This window comes from Sinohyriopsis cumingii, chromosome 9, assembly GCF_028554795.1.
Source record: "Sinohyriopsis cumingii isolate HCF-2022 chromosome 9, ASM2855479v2, whole genome shotgun sequence".
NCBI classification, from domain to species: domain Eukaryota; kingdom Metazoa; phylum Mollusca; class Bivalvia; order Unionida; family Unionidae; genus Sinohyriopsis; species Sinohyriopsis cumingii.
In genome coordinates, this window is record NC_142969.1 from 2,421,285 (window position 1) to 2,445,479 (window position 24,195).

General features: G+C 34.7%; 1 protein-coding gene across 2 annotated transcripts in view; it reads left to right on the forward strand.

Annotated features, from left to right (window-relative positions):
• LOC149791173 (dual 3',5'-cyclic-AMP and -GMP phosphodiesterase 11A-like) overlaps positions 1–24,195 on the forward strand; it is a 325,685-nt gene that overhangs the window by 253,927 nt on the left and 47,563 nt on the right. The window contains exons 7-12 of one of the 2 annotated variants that reach the window (XM_089969623.1): positions 3,802–3,882; positions 12,623–12,731; positions 14,796–14,871; positions 17,410–17,477; positions 18,304–18,396; positions 20,961–21,011. In XM_089969623.1, the coding sequence (XP_089825749.1) occupies positions 3,802–3,882; positions 12,623–12,731; positions 14,796–14,871; positions 17,410–17,477; positions 18,304–18,396; positions 20,961–21,011 (478 nt within the window). The remainder of the gene's footprint in view (positions 1–3,801; positions 3,883–12,622; positions 12,732–14,795; positions 14,872–17,409; positions 17,478–18,303; positions 18,397–20,960; positions 21,012–24,195) is intronic. The other variant, XM_089969625.1, reaches the window with a different exon arrangement.

The window sequence follows — 24,195 nt, forward strand, 5'->3', positions numbered from 1 at the left end:
CGACCTCCCACATCCGGGGCTGACGCTCTAACCAATAGGCCACCGGAGCGGTCTGTGAAACAATTAAACAAGTCACAAGCAACTCTGAAACCATAAATATGAATCAATAAAGGTGGATATATAAACGATAAAGATACATGTTAAAAATTAACAATATTTTTGCTAGAAGTTAAATATTATATTTTGCAATCCACTTACTAATTTTATTACAGTATCACAAAATAGACGAAATACGATAGCATCTACTGTTAGTTCCGGCACTGAACACTAACATTAAATTGATCGATAAGCTTTCTTTATTGGATTTGCACCATCGTACTTCTATTTGTCAAGGTTCTCTATGTCACAGAAGGATATTATCATATTTGAAGAGTATTTTGTTTCCCTTCAGGAATTTGCTCAAGAACATTTCCTAATGTCAGGCAGTATTTGATATAAGAAATGGACGGGGATTTATAATACAACATTTTGTTCCTACAACGGTACGCCATCCATACCATGTATATGTAAGGTAATAGGATAGTCATGGATTTGTGGATAAGTTGTGTGACGTATGGTATCTTTTCAAACTAAACGTATATAGCCCGTTAGGTTAATTTAAAGCGGTATGGTAGTTAATTATGCCTCAGATGTAGGCAATGAAAGGACCAACCCAAGTTAGCCAACAGTTTGCTGTCCTTAGGCCGGGTAATAATCTGCTTATTAACTTATTTTGTACTTCACTTGTTACTACATTAAGGGCTATTCTGTGAACCGAATCTTTTGGATTTTATTATGAAGAACAAATCCTAAGCAAACTTCAATTCAATTAAATAATTGGAATCTGATTGCGAGAAAGTCTGGTCTTGTTCCAACCATCACCCATTCATGCTAAGAAGCTATTTGCAACAGTATGAAAGGTCGAAAAGGAATTAAGGACTGGCGCCATACAGCAGCATGAAAGGTCCGAAAGGAATTAAGGACTGACGCCATACAGCAGTATGAAAGGTCCGAAAAGAATTAAGAACTGACGCCATACAGCAGTATGAAAGGTCCGAGAGGAATTAAGGACTGACGCCATACAGCAGTATGAAAGGTCCGAAAGGAATTAAGGACTGACGCCATACAGCAGAATCAAGTTACGTTTGTAATCCATGATAACATGTCTATAACATTTACTTATGTGTTATTTGGTTTTGTTAAATTGTGAAAAGCTATGTTAAAAATCCAAATCACACACAGAGACACACACATCTGGTTTTGTCTATGAATAGAGAAATATATGAAATGGAGAATTTCAAGATTCACAACCATATTTACTGTGGGAATATTATTTTAAAATTGCTTTGATTGCAAGTTATATAACAAATTAGAGTAAGCCTAATCATTTCCTTCTAATAATCGATATACTTTATCTCACAAAAAAGGAATTTAATCGAGAATTTTTGTCGAATATCACTAAAAGCTTATCATTTATATTCGAAAATAAAATAGAAAACGTTCACTGTGAACAGATAGTATCTGAGAAGAAAATCTTAAGCGGCCAGAACGTTCCATAAATAGCAAAACCTTCTTGAATTACAGTTTAGAAGAAGCCATCTACAATTTTTTTGATATTTCTGTTAATGCATTATCTCGATATCGAACAACGTCCACATATTTCCTAGATAACGACGAATCTGGACTACATCGTCATATTTCCTAGATAACGACGAATCTGGACTACATCGTCATATTTCCTAGATAACGACGAATCTGGACTACATCGTCATTTGCATTGACTTTACTTTCATTAAGAGCATCCGGATTAATATATTCTTGAAGGTATCGAATGCTAATGTGTCTGAAAATGTACAGCAAGTATCCCACTGATACAAGAATATTGGGTTTTGTGTTCCAGCTTAAATTCCCGTTGATTCATATATTGCACTAATTAAAAACATTCTGCCTTTTAATTAAAACATCTATCATATTAAATCTCAACTACTATTTATTTCATTTCAAAATTAAGTGTTTAACGAAATTCCTTCAGTTCGGGCTTGTACTTAACACGTATAGATTTATCTAGTCTCAATTTTAATAGTATAAGGCGATGAATGGGACATAGCAATTAGAAACAACATAATCTTAATGAGAACTACTTGTTTAAAAATTTTTGGGATTATTAAAGGGTGAAGAGGATTGTAGCGATTCGATTATGAAGCAAGATGGCAAACACAAAATGGAATGATACTTGAAAGGGGATTTGAGTTGAAATTATCTTAACTGGTCAAAGTTACTTCTCTGTACTTAAATATACCTCTAAGTTATCTATAGGAATCGATCGGATGCGCATTTTCTCAGCCCAAATAGATTTTCAAGGAAACTTGTATTTGTTCAGATAATAGTCCTAAAAGCCCATATAACTTAATATAAATGAGTTTTTGAAACAAATGTTTCTGATGAACATATTATGCAATATTCTGACATCAGTAATAATGGTATAGATATCTGATTGCAGAGCTCCGTTTTACCTTAATTACGCACTTAATTACGAATTTACCTTAATTACTCGAGTTTATGAATCATATATATATATATATATATATATATATATATATATATATATATATATATATATATATATATATATATATATATAATCCTTATATCTACATTGTCCCAATTAGGTTTTTACAATAGCAAAGTGCTCCAAAAGTAAATTTCAATTGCCTAGCATCGTCCAATAGTGTCTTTGCAATACAAATACATATATGTATGTGTGTGAGTGTTATGTGCGTATACAGAACCTAATATGGTGACCTAGGACATTAAATTAAATTTTGAATCATTTTATTTCACCTCTTGTCTCCACTATGCACACTGTTTGCCAAATATAAATTGGAAATTATTGTTAGTAAGCAAATGACGATGAAATCTCTGCATCTTTATCTCTTCTGTGAATGCATCCTTGCTGTTGCTAAGGAGCCAAGGTGACATGATTTGTCTTTAACTTTATCTACTGATGTTCTTCTCATTCGATTTTAAACATCATTTCAAAATAAATCCAAAGACGTTTTCTCCATATTTGCTTCATATTTTCACTTTATATTCTGTCGACTATATTTTACAGTGTCGTGAAAACCAGGCATATTCGAAGTAATTTATAAAACGAACAAGATACTACAGTATTTGTTATGTTTGGGAAGTTTGAGAATTTACCTGCAAAATATGCGCACACCTATGTATAATATGTATGCTGCAATAAAGATTATATTGCTCTCGTTGCACTGGTCATTGTTACTCATATATACATCAAACGGTCGACGTTACTCATATATACATCACACGGTCTACGTTACTCATATATACATCACACGATCGACGTTACTCATATATACATCACACGATCGACGTTACTCATATATACATCACACGGTCAGTGTTACTCATATATACATCACACGATCGACGTTACTCATATATACATCACACGGTCTACGTTACTCATATATACATCACACGATCGGCGTTACTCATATATACATCACACGATCGACGTTACTCATATATACATCACACGGTCTACGTTACTCATATATACATCACACGATCGACGTTACTCATATATACATCACACGGTCTACGTTACTCATGTATACATCACACGATCGACGTTACTCATATTTGCATCACACGGTCAACGTTACTCATATATACATAACACTGGTCGTTGTTACTCATATATACATCACACTTGTCGTTGTTACTTATATATACATCACACTGGTCATCATTTTCCTTGCACATTTTCTTTCTTTATTGTTCACATTTAAATCATAGAAGGCGACAGCGGTTTTCAAACAGGAAGCTGGACGACGATCATGGAGTTTGCTGTTTCCAAAGGTTCTGTACATGTTCAAGGTAATCCTATCCTGAAAGAAGAATAATATGTGTCGTCATATGTAACATTTACACGTGGTTCTTTATAGTACCGTATAGAGTAGTACGACATGCAAAAAACGATTTGCTCTGCATGTTCGAAAATGTCATGCTTTTGCTTGTTGTAATTCTTTTCGAAAGCCATATCATGGCAGACTGACCCTTACTAATCCTATATAATACATATTCAACGAGCGTTATTTCATTAAATGCTTTGTCACATTTTATGTAACAAAACCGTATTATGTTACTGTCATTGTTCAGCCATATTGCATGCTATGTTTGTCCGTACGTGTATAAATAGCACTTGTACTCATTCCAGTGTGTAAAAGCGTGAGTTATATCACTGGCATTGTCTTCGTATTTGTCCTTGGCATGTGACCTTTGTCATACTATTTATATTTGTCCTTGGCATGTGACCTTTGTCATACTACTTATATTTGTCCTTGGCATGTGACCTTTGTCATACTACTTATATTTGTCACGTATTTGCTTACTCAGACTAGGAAACGTATCTCCAGATTTTTATATCGTGCTCCCATATTAAATTTGTTTATGCAAGAGTACGTTAATGAAATCACCACCTACACTGCTGTTACTCTTGATATAGTGGATCAACATAACAGTTTATAACTGTTGCATGATGAGAAGCTAGATGAAACGAAGACGCTGTATAATTACTTACTATTCTAAAATAAAAGTCTGCAGAAACGCTTAAATAAGAAAGAGACTGCTTACGGAAGCCTTATGTTACAACGACAAAGGGACTGCTTAAGGAAGCCTTGTGTTACAATGACAAAGAGACTGCTTATGGAAGCCTTGTGTTACAAGGACATAGGGACTGCTTATGGAAGCCTTGTGTTACAAGGATATAAACTGTACAATTTAATGCATACAAACATATCAATACATACATCACTATGGATTTCAAATGGAGATAAAATAATATGCAGTTTACAAGAATGTTTCTTATATAGTTGCAGTTTGGTATAGAGGAGTTTCCCATATTAAATTTGTTTATGCAAGAGTAGCTTCAATTCTTTCTTAAAATGAGGTATATGTTTGTTATTCATGATTAAATCTACAGTATTCAGTGTACAATTTCATCGGCTAGATATAAAGTTTGGTTTGATTTGGGTTTGTGATGTTTAACCCTTTCTTTCGATACATGATATGATGTACACGGCAGCCGGTACATTTTGGTTGAGGATGAACCCGGAACGACACCGGAAAGAACCACATACTCTCGCGAAGCTACAGGCAAGCTTATCATGTACCCACGTTAGTTGAGCCGAGAATAGAACTCACGCGGACAGAGATGAGACGTGTGAGTGGTCTGTAAAGGCTAGCTTCTTAGATCACTTGAACCCGAGACCTTAGATCACTGGGCCCTAGATGTGTTAGCTCACTGGGCCCTCGAGGCCGTAGAACTGTTGGAGGTTTGGGGACCCCATATAAGTTAATGATATCATTGCTTTTAATGTTAAATGTTACACATAGCATACGTTCTGTCGTGTATCCAATGAAATTTGCAAACGATTGCACTCGCTTTATGTCCAGAGGCAGCGTTAGGAGTACGCGGGCCCTAGGGCCGACCATGACCGCGCGGGGCCAGAGTATCGGTATCTCAGGTGGTATGCTACTGCAAACATTGATTATGTCTAGACTAGATTAACTTTCGCGATTTGGCGCAAGAATTTAGTTTTTTTCATTATTCATAAAATAATTCCTGTTTGTGGACAACGGTTTTTTTAATCGAAATAATAACATGACGACAATGTTTTTGGCCTAAAGCGCGAGGCCCCCTCAAAAGCGTCCTGGGGCGGTCGCCCCACTTGCCACCCCCAAACGCTGTTCATGTTTGTGTCCACCATATGAATTTGTTGAAGATTGATTTCTTTTGTGGACATAAATTAAAGATGAAATATCTTGTACACGACGATTTCCGAAAGAGTTAATACATTATTGGACATATTTCCAATTTTAGTTTGAAAATCACTTATTGGCGAAATTGGTTTGACACGATTTACTGCTTTGAAGTATGATTACTCGGTGAGACAAGTTTTGTTTAATTCCATTCATTCTCACATTAATTATCGCAATTTTACGACTGAGGCTGCTTCCTGAGTATTGCATAGAGGTGCATTATAATTCGTGTCTAAAAGAGATGTATACACTGGTAGTATTGCATAGAGGTGCATTATAATTCGTGTCTAAAAGAGATGTATACACTTGTAGTATTGCATAGAGGTGTATTGTAATTCGTGTCTAAAAGAGATGTATACATTGGTAGCATTGACGTAACAATTGCCTCTCTTTGATATTGCAGAACTTACAAAACCGTTGATATAAAAAAATCTGCATAAAACTCAGGACTACTACAAAAAATCTTAAATTTATTAAAATGGATTCGTGAACCATCTTCAGTTCCTAAGTTGACTGCATAATTTTGCTTTGAACCTTGTCTATGTATAATAGACTAGAATTTCCAATAATAAAATTAGGATTTGTTCATGCTTGTGCTTTAGGAAATTCCTGTTTGTCCCACCCGAATGAGTTTTTAAAATAAACTATCTAGCGTTTCTATTTGTAAATCGGGCACCATTATACTGATGCAATGTCTATTATAAAATTAGGCACTATCTATAATGTAATGTCTTTTTACAAATTAGGCACCATTGTACTGATGTAACGTCTATTTATAAACCAGACACCACTGTACTGATGTAACGTCTATTTATAAATTAGGCAATATTTATAATGTAATGTCTATTAACAAATTAGGCTCAATAGTACTGATATTGATGTAATGTCTGTTTATAAATTAGACACCACTGTACTGATGTAATGTCTGTTTATAAATTAGACACCACTGTACTGATGTAATGTCTGTTTATAAATTAGACACCACTGTACTGATGTAATGTCTGTTTGTAAATTAGACACCATTGTACTGATGTAATGTCTGTTTATAAATTGGACACCATTGTACTGATGTAATGTATGTTTATAAATTAGACACCATTGTACTGATGTAATATCATTTATAAATTAGGCACCATCGTACTAATGTAATGTCTACTTATAAATTAGACACCATTGTACTGATGTAATATCATTTATAAATTAGGCACCATTGTACTGATGTAATGTCTGTTTATAAATTAGATACCATTGTACTGATGTAATATCTTTTATACATTTTAGACACCATCGTACTGATGCAATGTCTATTTATAAATTAGACACCATTGTACTGATGTAATGTCTGTTTATAAATTAGACACCATTGTACTGATGTAATGTCTGTTTATAAATTAGGCATCATTGGACTCGTGTAGTATTTATTTATAGATTAGACACAATTTTTCTTATATTATTTCTACTTTTAAAAAAAATGAAGTAAATAGGTGATGCCCGTTATTTTTCTTGAGTCATATCGCTTCTGATCATATTCTCGGGCCTTTTATTGTACCCTACAAATTTCAACCAACTGACTCATTTTGGTCTTTAGCATGTTGAATTGCTTTGGTTCATGTATTTTGTTCCAAATAATTAGTATTATTCTGTATCCTTGGATAATTGGATGCCTGGTAATATATTGACCTTTACAAATATGAATTCTAACAAGTGATAATGTAAATTTCGTACTAAAGCGTTATTTTGTGTTGATCCCTTTTTCTAAAGGCTAAAGTCATTATTTAAATCGAGTGTCCAGTTATGGAGCAGGGATCTATGATAGATTCATCAACATCTGCAAAACAAAATCGGGGAAAAAATCTCTGGTTTACGTAATTGGGTTACGTTTCTCTCTGATATATCTTTCCATATGGAAATTCCTCTCTCGCCAAATGTCATCCCGGTTATGTTTTGTTCATATATCAACTGCAAGATATATTGTCCTAAGATGGTTTTATATAGCATAATTTTAGACATCAATTTTGAGACCTATTACGACTCTACGTTCTAACAATAAGTAATAGAAAAGAGTGAGAACCAGCAAGTTTTATAAAATTCAACAAATAACTATTTCCATAGATTACAAGGAGAAAAATGGAAAACGGACTTACGGTATTGGGAAATAAGTCCTAAATAAACTTCGAGTCTCTAACACCAGTCCTAATATTTAAAGTTGTGAATAAACTCTAGTGATATTCCAAAATAAATTCTACAGTGGAAGTGTTGATGTGCATGTGGTGGCCCGTATCGTGGTGATGTACCAGCAGTCTTTTGTTGAATAACAATAATACAATCCAAGAACATATCCTTATCTGAAATTTCACTATCAATTTAGTCTCTATTTTCAAGAATGATATTTTTAATGAGCACTTTATATTTCTAGTGAAAAACAAATTGAATAAATAAATTCCAGACCAAATGAATTACCATTCGTAAAAATATTACAACTTATTCTACTATGATCTTACAACATGAATAAATACGTTTTCCCAATAACAAAATTCACAATCAGCATTTTCCATAAAAATATTTTGTAATGGAAAATATCTTTATATCAGGTTCCAAATGTTTGCAAGATAAACCCTTAGTTCCAATTAGAAGGATTATTACTAAAATTATTAAAAGAACATCGAAAATAGAATGTCCTTGTCTCAGACCAAAATAAACATGTTTACTTCTATTAATAATGATCCTATTATTAAATCCATACCCGTAGAGAAAACATTGGCTATGTATTAGTTGTTTACAGAATAAAACAAAATCAATGATTCAGGTTAGGTACAAAATTAACTTGATATCAGACAAGGCCATGTTCTGAAGAAAGTTATGCATATCATATAATGAATAAAGTATATATTTAAAAAAAAAACTAACAAACAAGCAATGCAATTTACATAATAGACCAATTTCTGAGTTACATTCACCTCCAATAATCACACAATTTACTGAAGTAATTTCTAATTGTTCTTCATTTGGTGGTAAAAGCCTGGCTTATCAAGGTTAGGACCATATATAACAATTAAAGCAAGTCTTTAAGTTTGTATTGACATGTCTTGAATGGCGTTCTTGGTTATTTGATTTTATATGGCAAAGAAGGCACTCTTCTTGAATTACATAGAAAGGAATTTTAAACATTGAATTATATACCCAAGTCAATGTAATGTAGTTCCGCAATTTATACATAAGGTGGTCTCTTGACTTGTATAAGTTAAGTATTTCTTTGGTTTTAAATAGTTTCAAATATCTCTTCTCTCAAATTGATTTTACACTTCCCGAACAATTTACAGCTGACAAACTTAATTTGTCAAACTTGTAACAATAGCAACAAATTATATTGTACAAAATGAAAGGGATACACTTCCTATATGCAGCAAATACACTGGTGGTTGGTGTAACATTGATTTACTGATACTTTTATATTCTAAGTAGTGAAATGTTCTGCAAATGCTGAAGGGAATAAACTGAAGACAAGGAGGAAGATGAAAATACAAAAAAGACGAGAATGGTAGATTTAAAAAAACAAAACAAAGTGCAACAGTATGCTGGTATAAGAAAGAGACAACAATGAATATAGATAAGGTGCATTGGAGTTGACACAATAAACATTAAAAGAAACAAAGAGACGGGAAATTGAAATATAGTAAGATTTCAAAGGAAAAATATGATGTAAGAAAAGATGAAGGAAATAACATAGAAAGAGAAACACAAAAGAGAAAACTGAAACAAAAGGAAACATCGTAATGGTAAACAAACAGTATTTGATGAGAAAAAAAACCGACAATAAATGAAGAAATTCTTCAAAGATCGTAAAGATCTTCAGAAATAACGGATAACACGCAATGGGAAGAAAGTGTTTAAAAACATAAACCAAATCATATGTTTACAAACAGGTTACTCAAAAGTTTAGATTTATTTCACTTCTTTTAACCAAAGCGGTTTACACACACTAAGCTACATTAGTGCATGGCTCGTACTGAGTGATTTCTTTGCAATCTTAGACATTATTATGTGCGTTTTGTCTGTCTATACACAGAAATGTATGGTTTTTAATATCCTCCCCCAATAAGTTCTTGCTAAAATCGTGGCAGTGGTATATTACATTTACAGAGGAAGATACATTTCCACGGTTGTTTAGAAGTGTTAAAATACTACATGCTTAACATGACTGGTTCTATGTTTTAAGTTTTATTTCTTAAAATATTATCTAAATCTAGATCTGATTTGTGGAGAGTCTATTTTTGGTACCTTTAAGAGTTACCTACCGTAAGTAAGCTAATGACACCGAAGTCAGCAATGTTGTTCACACATGAAAGAAACAAATTTGAACTAAAAGACCAGTGGCTTAATGTGTGCAAATGTATGCCGATGCACTTAGCAACGAGTTTAAACCCTCAAAGACCCTCACAGTTGAACTTAACATTCGTGCTCTAAACACTGTTCGCTTACTCTAAAACGCGCTTGATTCATATGTTCTGCCTTGAGTCTTGAATTCGGTACTATTAAACTTTGTGTCTCTTCCTGAGAAGCTATTTAAAGAAAACACAAGAGAGTGCTATTGATTCTATGTTCTCTAGTGCACTGTGACCTTTTACCTGCATACAAACTCTTTCATTTGATTTCAGCGTTAATTAGCATGATAATTTGAAGTCATCGAACATTCTAGATAGTTATTAAATCAAGGTATAGAGGTATGGATATAAATTACAAGCAACTGAGGCGAAGAGAAATATCCATTTGTCATATTGGATTGTGTCGTTTCTTGTTTTGTTGTCGCCTTTCTTTTTTATGTTGTTTCAAATCTGATCGATGTATGTTTAGCAATCCAGTGCATGCGAAGTAAATTGATATATTTCAAGCCTTTGTTAGAAGAGAAGCCAACAACATCTCGCTATAATCCAATAAAGTTTTTAATTCACGAGATTATAAACAATACATGTTGTTCGATTTAAAACATGCGTATTATTGAGATGGCATACCATAAAGGTAACACGATTTTAAACATGCTTACTTTTACGATTGTAAGGAATAAAGGTGATAGGATTTAAAACATATACTTTTGCAAATGCTCAGTAAACATAAGGAGTTCTTTAATACTGCCTTGTATGAGCTTATACCAACATTAAAATCAATTAATTATTATTATTTTGTAGAATTTCAAATTGTGTTAACTTAAATTTCTCTGAAGATGTATCTTCTTGAAACTTTCGGTAATTTGAACGATATGAATAGTTTAATAGTATTTATTGTCTAGAAAATCACTTCAAATATGTTTGCAGATTTACTTCTGTCGTTTTATGTTGTATTAAGTTGCATACGATTACTTTGAAATTTAAATCTATCCTCTTGAAAAATTAAACTAAGTTTTCGTCTGAAGATTATATATTTTCTTTAGGGTAAAATGTTTTCAAGGAAAAACAGCCGATCATGTAGAAAAAAAAATCCACCGATATTTTTATTTACTCACAAATGCTATCAGATCATGGTGAAATGTTCCTTTCAGCCAATAAATCTACCGGTATATTTATTTACTGACAAATGCTATCAGATCATGGTGAAATGTTCCTTTCAGCCAATAAATCTACCGGTATATTTATTTACTGACAAATGGTATCAGATCATGGTGAAATGTTCTTTTTAGCCAATAAGTCTACCGGCATATTTAATTACTGACAAATGCTATCAGATCATGGTGAAATGTTATTTTCAGCCAATAAGTCTACCGGTATATTTAGTTACTGACAAATGGTATCAGATCATGGTGAAATGTTATTTTCAGCCAATAAATCTACCGGTATATTTAGTTACTGACAAATGGTATCAGATCATGGTGAAATGTTATTTTCAGCCAATAAATCTACCGGTATATTTAGTTACTGACAAATGCTATGAGACTATGGTGAAATGTTATTTTCAGCCAATACCGGTATTTTAGGGACTGTCCTTAGGATCAAGATTTCATGTGTTCAATATTTAGACAGTTTTATTTTGATTCTGTGGTAATAACAGTGATTATTTTGCAGACGCAACAGCAATTGAAGTTCTGGGATTTTTTATATTTCATACTCACACAGTATCGATAACATTTCTGGTTTGTGCATACTCTTTAATGAGTTACTCTCACGCAAAATGATAAAGACTAGGTCATTTGTGACTTTCACTGTTCTTTTATCATCGTAAAAGATGGCGTTATCTCTTAACAGGCAACACAGGGGACTTTTCGAGGACGTTCATTCTAACTACACTTATACCAGCACATGCTGCTTTAGTTCTCATAAATTCTTTTTTCCGGCACTCTGGTTCTAATTATTTATATTATATCCTCGTATCTTGTGGAAAACCATTATTTTACTTTGTATTCTGACAACTGGACAGACCTAATATAGTTATTAATTACCGGTGTTTAGTCTGCTAACCTGTCATATTCAGTACATTACTAACTTAGTAAGAAAGGCAGGGAACCAGAACATTTGTTTAGTCTGCTAACCTGTCATATTCAGTACATTACTAACTTAGTAAGAAAGGCAGGGAACCAGAACATTTGTTTAGTCTGCTAACCTGTCATATTCAGTACATTACTAACTTAGTAAGGAAGGCAGGGAACCAGAACACTTTTGTATACCGAATTCGACTAAATATGTCGGATAGACCGTAATATACGTATTCTGGCTGCAAGGATATAATACGTATAGTAAACCATCATCTGCATACCCGTGTAGCGTTATGGCACTATCATTGTCATACTTCTGTCTTGTATCTTGAGCAGGTCAGAGAAGAATGACACCTTAGAGAACAGAACAGCGGAGCTTGTCCTGATTACAGGAGAAACCATCAATTTTTCTGAAGCCATTCAGGATCCACGCTTTGACCAACTGGTGAGTGTTGGTGATTTTGTAAAACCATTTAGGATCGGTCCTATGACCAAGTGCTAATTGCTTTTGGTTTTTAAAGCTATTTCTAATCAACGCTTTGACGACCTGGTGAATATTTGGAGAAAATACCTTAAAGTTCAAAACACAACAAAGAATATCAATATGTATTCTAGACTTCAATTCAGGCAAATTATAAACTCAAAACTATAGACTAATACTTAAGGGAACACAACGGCGTCGCCAGTTCTAAGGAACGTGTGTGGGTGTTTGAGTGTGTGTGCGCGCGCGCGTGTGTGTGTGTGTGTGTGTGTGTGTGTGTGTTGGGGGGGGGGTGGCAGGGATGGGGTTGTTGTATTAAAGATAAATATAATGTGTTTAAGGCATCATTTTGAGAAATTTAGAAATAAAAGTGCCTTTGGTTTTTCTCTGCATTTAAACTCCTTTCTACTGCGTACTTTATTTTGTCAGTCGTCCTTTCCTAACACAGAAGTTAAACTATCAAGATCGTCGCTACATGAAAGCTAAATTTACTGATAAGCACAAATCTAAAAGTAATCGTTAAATCGGGAAACGAATGCGTTGATACACTCACGTGATGATGAATGTCATACATTCAAGCAGTCTGAGTATTTATATTTAGCTATCTCCTCACAGTGCATTAATTTTCACAGGACCCCATACATTCAAGCAGTCTGAGTATTTATATTTAGCTATCTCCTCACAGTGCATTAATTTTCACAGGACCCCATACATTCAAGCAGTCTGAGTATTTACATTTAGCTATCTCCTCACAGTGCATTAATTTTCACAGGACCCATACATTCAAGCAGTCTGAGTATTTACATTTAGCTATCTCCTCACAGTGCATTAATTTTCACAGGACCCCATACATTCAAGCAGTCTGTGTATTTGGATTTAGCTATCTCCTCGCAGTGCATTAATTTTCACAGGACCCCATACATTCAAGCAGTCTGAGTATTTATATTTAGCTATCTCCTCACAGTGCATTAATTTTCACAGGACCCCATACATTCAAGCAGTCTGAGTATTTACATTTAGCTATCTCCTCACAGTGCATTAATTTTCACAGGACCCCATACATTCAAGCAGTCTGAGTATTTACATTTAGCTATCTCCTCACAGTGCATTAATTTTCACAGGATCACATACATTCAAGCAGTCTGAGTATTTATATTTAGCTATCTCCTCACAGTGCATTAATTTTCACAGGACCCCATACATTCAAGCAGTCTGAGTATTTATATTTAGCTATCTCCTCACAGTGCATTAATTTTCACAGGACCCCATACATTCAAGCAGTCTGAGTATTTACATTTAGCTATCTCCTCACAGTGCATTAATTTTCACAGGATCCCATACATTCAAGCAGTCTGAGTATTTACATTTAGCTATCTCCTCACAGTGCATTAATTTTCACAGGACCCCATACATTCAAGCAGTCTGAGTATTTATATTTAGCTATCTCCTCACAGTGCATTAATTTTCACAGGACCCCATTGCGGAAAGCTGATATTTTAGTAGTTATCGACGCTGTTTTAGCCTAAACCGAACAGAACATAATTGGACTCGAAAATAAATCAGACAACAAAATGATAAAAGTAGCAATAATAAATTACCTCGGTCAAAGGCTCTCACGTCACAATGGTTACATTCATTCCATCCACCAAATATGAATACATCTTTCTAGATGGCAGAAGTATAAATAAATAATGAACATATTTTACATTTAACTAAGGAATTTGGGCTGGATTTAAAACATGAAAATAGAAATTACACCAGATAACCTACAAGAATATGGATCATCGTAAAGATATGTGTGCACTTTCTTTGGGATATGTCTACAGTGTTTATCAATAATACAAAGTTGCAAACCATGTCGATTCTACACGGGAAATTTCTCGGTTATATATATATATATATATATATATATATATATATATATATATATATATATATATATATATATATATATGTGTGTGTGTGTGTGTGTGTGTGTGTGTGTGTGTGTGTACAATCTTTACGGTTCTCTTCTTTTTCTTCACATAGGCTGAACAAGACAGAGTTTTACATATCAGGTCAATCTTATGCAAGCCAATCCGACGACATGATTATCAGATTATAGGTGAGATGACGATTTTTCAATTTTAATCAAGATTGTTCTTTCCTTCACAATTCATCCACACTCACATACATATCTTTCTCTCGTTATACACACACAGATACACACACACACATGTACATAAATTTATATATATATATATATATATATATATATATATACACACACACACACACACACACACACACACACATACATGGGTACAAGTACAAAACAGTTTGTACACGTTTCGAGTTAAGTTGAAAAAAAGGAAAAAGAAAAAATAAATCTTTGAGAAAAAGTTTTAAAAAGAACAAGCTAAGTGTCTATTTTGCATTGCTACATTTCTAATTATGCTGCTACATGTCTGTTTTGTGTTGCTTCATGTATAATTGTGTTGCTGTCCTACTGACATTATTTCTTTATATATGTGCTGATGTCATATGAAGAAAATTGTATTACAAAACTTCAAGATGAGGTGACTGTGTTAATTGTACAGCAACCCAACATACATTTCATACACAAGATGAGCACTAAAAGGAATACGAAAGATAGAAACAGATTAGTTAAACCTAAAATTGCAATAAAGATAGAAACAGATTATTTAAACCTAAAATTGCAATAAAGATAGAAACAGATTATTTAAACCTAAAATTACAATAAAGATAGAAACAGATTATTTAAATCCTAAAATTACATTAAAGATAGAAACAGATTATTTAATCCTAAAATTACAATAAAAATAGAAACAGATTATTTAAATATAAAATTATAATAATGGTAGGAATATATTATTTAAACTAGTTATTGTCCCGCTTGGGTCAGCAGTGATAATTGAAATTTTAAAGATAAAAATTAACAATAAAAAAATGGGATATGCGAGTTAAAAAGAATTTTTGAACGTAAAAATACAAACAGTATTTAAATAAAACTGGGATGCCTCTACGAGTTAAGAACCCGCGACCTCTTGTTTGAAAGGTTTTAAAAACAGAAAGACAAATTTGGGTGTTTATAAATATACGATATAAAATTACACAACAGATAGAAACATACCATTTAAACATAAAACGAACCTTGTCACCTCTGTAAAGTGAGAAAAATTGGTTCATAAGTCAAGTAGATGCCTAATTGCTTCATTGTCAGGTATTTGCCTAATTGCAGCAGAAGTGAAGTATTAATTGCAGCATAAATCAAGTATTTACCTAATTGCTTCACAAGTCAAGTTGCTTAATTTCCTCATAGGTAGTCATGTAGTTATCAAATTGCAGCAAGTACGAACCTAATCTCTATTATAATTTGGTCTAACGGGAATGTATTAAAGACAGGTCATTGCCTAGTTGCTTTGGTGTTTGAGATAGATCTGCCTGTAGACTTTTTCGACCTATTATCGAGTGGACACACACACACACACACATATATAAATAGCATAATAGTGTCCTCTTCACTTTGTTCACTTAGCAGCTTTCTGGGTCACTGTGTCACGTGCATCTCAAAACTATATAAACAAAACAAATTATAAAGTATCCTTGGTTTATAGAACTTCAAAGGAACATACATACATACATACATACATACATACATACATACATACATACGTACATGCGTACGTACGTACGTACAAACAAATATACATACATACAGACAAGCAGACAGACAGACAGGCAAACGGACAGACAGACATGGAGGAGCTTACAAAAGTTCTAATTTAAACTGAAATTTATGAAAGAGTCCAGTGATCTTTTTCGTAAGAAGACTGAAATTATTCGACGATGTTTGACAAATTTCATTTGAAATGAGCACTCATGCAAGATTTTATCTCACGCATTATAATAAGCCGCGCAAATGTGTGACTGAAATATATTCGGATGACTCAGTCTTTACACATTTCTTTCCTATGATGTTACGACGTCTTTAATTATGTTGTAAACCTACATATGTGTAAATTTTGACATTGATATGTTAAAATAGAAAGTAGCGTATTGATAATATAGTTCATGCCCGTGGAAAATACTGAGATGAAACACGCCTATTACAAAGGAGTTTTAATCTGGAAAATGGTGTGTGTGTGTGTGTGTGTGTGTGTGTGTGTGTGTGTGTGATTTGGATTTTTAACGTAGCTTTAGCAATTTCTCAGTCATATCGCTACGTCGTCTGCAGAGTGGCAGCTTATATTGATGTCTAGCACTGGGGCATCATGCCGCAGACATGTAGCATGATGTCCCACCCAGTCACATTATCCTGACACCAGGCCGACCAGTCCTAACTGTAACCTCTTGAAGCTCAGCGCCAAGCGAGGTAGCTGTTAGTACCATGTTTATAAGTCTTTGGTATGACTCGGCCATGGATCGAACCCACGACCTCATGCATCTGAGGCGGACGCTCTAACAACTAGGCCACCAGAGGGGTCCTGAAAATGGTTTACATTTGGATGTTTTTCTTAACTATGGTTACATATAATGTTAAACAATTTCGTTAGAAAGTCTATATGTGTTCTTTTTTATTTTATGCCTCACACCTAGAAGTTCCTCCATGAAAACACATTCTTTACAATCGTATTTTCAGGTGTTGCTCAAATTATAAATAAACTTGACGGTCTGCCATTTGATGAGCACGACGATCAGCTGTTTGAGGTAGGTGCATTGCCACTTTTAACCCCCTGTCCACTCTTTCTCTCTCTCTCTCTCTCAATTTACCATCTAACACTCATGTCACATGTCGTCCCACTCCTGTTCGTGCTATCTTTACAAGTTCCATCTTCATCTCTCTCTCAACCTCTTGTCACTTTGTGATGCCATTTATTAAATTGGAATGACATTCAATAAATTACGATATCGTCTCTTAAACTGGAATGACATTCAGTAACATGGGCTGTCATATCATAAACTCTAATGCCATTCAGTAAACAGGCATGATAGATAAACAACTAAAAGAAAAGATCATTTGCGTATCCAGCTCTCCATAATGTGGGGTATGAGATATCAATAAAATACAATACTCATGGGCAGGCAATTTACCCTTGAAGAAAAACTGCATTTGTTCAGAAAGTAGCAAGTTACAGGTTACATACATACAGATGTACATACGCACTTACATGCACATACATACATACATACATACATACACACAGACACCTTGGCGTGGGTACGTGGGAAAGCCTGCCAGTAGCTTCTCGTGGGTCTGTGGTTCTTCCCTGGGTTTTCCAGGGTTCTTCCTCCACCAGTTATACTGGCCGCCATGTATAGCCTATCTTGTGCTGAAAAATGGCGTTAAACCCTACAACAGCAACATCAACAACAACAAGACACATTGGCATATAAATAAAGTGTTATAATGCTTATCTAATCTTGATGGGGTATATGTACATTTTGTTCACATAAACATGATATCCCATAAGTTTTTTCATAAGTGATTACTTTCATTAATTAATTGAATACTATATAATGATTTTATCCCCAGCTTTTTACCATCTTCTGCGGACTTGGCATCAATAATGCATCTCTTTACGAGGATATTGCAATAGCTTCTGCGAAACAAACAGTAGCATTAGAGGTAAGTTACTATGACAAAAAAACAGTGTTGTTATTTCCATAGCAACGGCCAAATATCCATAGTTACCAGACATTTTTGCGGATGAGATTTTGCATCAAACAATCAGAAAACGCTTATTTTTGAAAGTTGCCTTTGTAAGGTGAAGAGTAAAATCTCTGTTTTAAAATTCAGGTTGAAGAATCATCATGATCAAACCTGATCATCCATACAACATTTCAAATACCACATTGCAAAACCCAGACCTTATCTCCCATACAACATTTCAAATACCACATTGTAAAACCCAGACCTGATCACCCATACAACATTTCAAATATCACATTGTAAAACCCAGACCTTATCTCCTATACAACATTTCAAATACCACATTGTAAAACCCAGACCTTACCTCCTATACAACATTTCAAATACCACATTGTAAAACCCAGACCTTATCACCTATACAACATTTAAAATACCACATTGTAAAACCCAGACCTTACCTCCTATACAACATTTCAAATACCACATTGTAAAACCCAGACCTTACCTCCTATACAACATTTCAAATACCACATTGTAAAATCCAGACCTTACCTTCTATACAACATTTCAAATACCACATTGTAAAACCCAGACCTGATCACCCATACAACATTTCAAATACCACATTGTAAAACCCAGACCTTACCTCCTATACAACATTTCAAATACCACATTGTAAAACCCAGACCTGATCACCCATCCAACATTTCAAATACCACATTGTAAAACCCAGACCTGATCACCCATACAACATTTCAAATACCACATTGTAAAACCCAGACCTTACCTCCTATACATTTCAAATACCACATTGTAAAATCCAGACCTGATCACCCATCCAACATTTCAAATACCACATTGTAAAACCCAGACCTGATCACCCATACAACATTTCAAATATCACATTGTAAAACCCAGACCTTACCTCCTATACATCATTTCAAATACCACATTGTAAAACCCAGACCTGATCACCAATACAACATTTCAAAAACCACATTGTAAAACCCAGACCTTATCTCCTATACAACATTTCAAATACCACATTGCAAAACCCAGACCATACCACCAATACATCATTTCAAATATCACACTGTAAAATCCAGACCTTATCCCCTATACAACATTTCAAATACCACATTGTAAAACCCAGACCTTATCTCCTATACAAGATTTCAAATATCACATTGTAAAATCCAGACCTTATCTCCTATACAACATTTCAAATATCACATTGTAAAATCCAGACCCGATCACCAATGCATCATCTAAAATACCACAAGAACACAAAGTAAAATTTGAACCTAATTCCCTATACAACATTTTAAGTACCACACTGCAAAATCAAAACTGGTTCACCACATACAACATTTCAAATACGACAATGCAAAATCCAGGCCTTATCACCCAAACAATATTTCAGATACCATAAACGTAATATCCAGCCCTGATCAACCATCCAACATTTCAAAGGCCACAAAAAAAGCATCTCAAGATAATGAAATTTGCTCCAAATTTGAAGTTCGGTACTGATTCATATCATATTCCTACCGTTTCCTTCTTTAAGGTTTGATTTTCTGTGATTTCACAGCATTACATTGTACATAATATTTTTTACAAAATATTATTTTTAATGTTTTCTCAATTACCAATGCAACTTTTACATGTTTAAGTTGTTTTGGTTCGAAGTAAGACATTTTCTTTTTTCTTATTAGTGAAGCTTTATTTCAGAAACAGCATCGAGAAAGGAAACAAATCTGAGAAAAAGACATTTAATCAATCAAGTGCACAGTTGATATGAATTGTAACCGTTTTCAGCCTGTGTTTGGCTAAATCTAATTCGATTTGCGAGTTCCGCACAATTCTTTCATAGCTTTCATTGTAGGTCCAGTGAAACTCCTCTGATCATTGGATGGCATGTATGTACTGTTAACCTTTTGGTTTCGTATTGTTATTATACTGCCTGTGATTAAATCCCCCTGTAACAATATACCAGTCTAGAAACTCTGTCGTACACTAACGGAATCATGTGACAGAAAGGAAGGAATAGTAAGTTCTGTTATGGTGGCAACATGATGCCCAAAGGTTAAAATTAAACATTAAACAAATTTAAGGGACACATTATATACATTATATATATAATTGTTTTTTTATGTCATTGTCTGTGATAACCGAAATATATATAGCATGCAAAAATCAGTCAGGTCAGAGAAAAAAATCCTCCTTATCGCTATTTCTTCCAATAATTTTCTGGACAGTAAAATGTGTATGATCACTTCAAATTCGCCGTACTCACAATATTTAAGAATGGAGCTTTTCTTCGTTTTGTACATTTTGTTCTCATTTTGATCTTTCTTTAATGCACTAATTTGCATAACAAACTTTCTTCATGGATAATCCGCCTGTTCGTTTAGGTTTTTCATTCCTAAATAAATAAAGAAATAACAAATACACTTCAATCATATTAAATCACTTGTTTTGACTTCGGACGACTATTAATGGGGAGTCATCATACTTTATATCGTCTTTTTTCCCCACAGATGTTGTCATATCACGCATCAGTTGAATCCGAGGACGTTATACGAATGGTGGTAGGTAACATACAAAGATTGTGTAAATGTTGTTATGTCAAAACTTTGCTGACCCCGATGACGTTATACGAATGGTGGTATGTAACATAAAAAGCGTGTATATATGCTGTTATATCACGCCTTCGTTGACCTCGATTACGTTATACGAATGGTGGTAGGTAACATTAAAAGCATGTATAGGTGTTGTTATATCACGCCTTTGTTGACCTCCATGACGTTATACAAATGGTGGTAGGTAACATTAAAAACATGTATAGATGTTGTTATATCACGCCTTTGTTGACCTCGATGACGTTATACGAATGGTGGTAGGTAACATTAAAAGCATGTATATATGTTGTTATATCACGCCTTTGTTGTTGTTGACCTCGATGACGTTATACGAATGGTGGTAGGTAACATTAAAAGCATGTATATATGTTGTTATATCACGCCTTCTTTGACCTCGATGACGTTATAAGAATGGTGGTAGGTAACATACATAGATTGTGTAAATGTTGTTATATCAAGCCTTCGTTGACCTCGATGACGTTATACGAATGGTGGTAGGCAACATTAAAAGCATGTATATATGTTGTTATATCACGCCTTCGTTGACCTCGATGACGTTATAAGAATGGTGGTAGGTAACATTAAAAGCATGTATATATGTTGTTATATCACGCCTTTGTTGACCTCGATGACGTTATAAGAATGGTGGTAGGTAACATTAAAAGCATGTATATATGTTGTTATATCACTCCTTCGTTGACCTCGATGACGTTATAAGAGTGGTGGTATGTAACATAAAAAGCGTGTATATATGTTGTTATATCACGCCTTCGATGACCTCGATGACGTTATAAGAGTGGTGGTAGGTAACATACATAGAATGTGTAAATGTTTTTATATCACGCCTTTGTTGACCTCGATGACGTAATTTAGTGTGTATTGCTTTAAGCGACTACAAGTACTAAAAGCATCAAGTTGGTTGGTTGGAGGTAAGGATAGGGGGTCAAGGAGGGGTCAGTGAATGAAAGTTCGTAACAATATATGCCCTACGCGTTTTAGAGCTCAGATTTTATCTTACGATGACTTTTGAGTTTTGAGTTGCAGGAAAAATGAGAACTCAGAATAAATTCTCAATTACAGGTAGCTAAAGTTACATTGTTGTTGGAACTGGCATCGAAATAGCAACGGCATACGAGATGTATTTCCAGTGCGATATCCAATCCCCTCTAAACAACCAAGCTTGCAGGTCCTCTTGCTGGTTAATAGTGTTAAATTAAAAAGACTGAAGAAGAGAAATTGTTGATTACTAATTATATGTCATTTATAATTCATAACAAGATTCCACTTGCTGGCGTTTACAGCAGCTGTCTTATGCAACGTAGTTTCATTTGAAATTGCCAGGTGAATTACCGGCCTCTTTGAAATTACCAGGTGAATAGCCACTTCCTTTGAAATTACCGGGTGAATGGCCAGTCACGTTGCAATTACCATGTGATTGGCCGGCCCCTTTGAAATTACCGGTTGAATAGTCGGGCCCTTTATATTTCTTGACTGTTTAAAACAGACGTTATTCCTGCTTTCAAAACATTGCGCTGAGAAAACACACAGACTAATTGAAGATGGCGGACTGTTCAGATGGACGTTGCAGTGCTTATGTGCAAATCATGGATAATTCTGTTTATGAGACTCGCTCCAGGAAGAAATATACTGAACTGGAAACAGAAAATGAAGGTGATTGTACTGTACATGGGAATTGTGGTTTAAATGCTTTTTATGACGCAGATTTGGTGAGTGATGAGCCTGACAATGCAAACAAGGCAGATCTATGCTCGCAACCTCAGTACACGAGTACACAGAATGTTGATAATACATGTTTTGACAGAGATGCCCAAGATTCGAGTCAGCGTTGTAACAGCCCAACATATCAAGATGTCATATCTCAGGTTCCCAATCAGGACTATATTAGAAGACTTGATCAGGAACTAGATAATCTACCCAGAGACATGTATATTGAGAAATTGCTAGAGGTTTCACACGACAGTGAAGATATTGTAACCTGGTACAGGTCAGTTTTATTTAGTAGAGCACGAGGTTTTCCTGGCTGTCCATCTGGATATTTGGTTGTTAGAAAAAACAGAAATGGTGTAAGTAGTTTAATAAAATATGCAAGGGATTGTTATTCTTTAGCTATATTTATAAAAGGGGATCCTTGCGAGATCGATTCTATTTTTAGCAAGAAGAAATCAAACCCTAATGTACAAGCTGAACATTGTGAACATGACGATGAACATAGCTCAGGGCAAGCAGAACAAGTGATTAATTCACCAAGACTCTCGCTAGCGGAAATCAAGAGTGATTGCGGTCATCTACAACAAACTGTCGTTTCGCTCAGAGAAGAGATTATATCTCTGAAGGCAACCCAAATCACATTGGTGAATATGAATGACCTTAATGCATTCCGTGCTGATGTAAACAATAAGGTACAGGCCCAATCTCAAACAATAGAACTGCTCCGTAATGAGATTACGTCACTGAAAACTACTCAAAGCGTGTTGATGAAAGAAAATGAAACTCTCCACACCATCACCGAGCAACTTAGAGTTAAGCTGATGAAATCTTTGAGTAAACCCATGTCTTATGCGGATGTCGTTCGCACGAATAGTCCAGCTGTAAGTAACCTATCATGTAGTCCCAATGGATGTGGTGATAGCTCTCCATCAGTTGCTGCTCAGAACAAGATTCATGTGTCTAACTGTTCATCTTCCGTCTTGATCGACTCTAACAAAACTGGTTGCGATACACACTGCCGCCTATCAAGTGAATCTCAGAACAGAACTGCAGTGTCCAACTGTTTGTCTCCCGTGTTGGTTGAGGCTGACGACTCTACACCAGGTACAACGGCAGTGGAGTCACGAACCGGTGTAACGGCCCAAACAACTATGGAAAAGAGTGGGGTCAGTGCTCTGCAAACTCTGGTTTCAAAAAGTTCGGATATAATTTCACAGACTTTCGTTAGAAGACATATCGCCCCCTTCGATGGAAATATCCCACAGATTTATAAAGCCAGTGTTCATCCTGATGTGACAAATGTTGTACGCACACCCATTCAGAATCAAAATAAACTGTTAACTTCGACTTCGACCAGGATAGAGAACGCTAGGCATCCGATTACTAGCAACAGTAATGTGAAAGG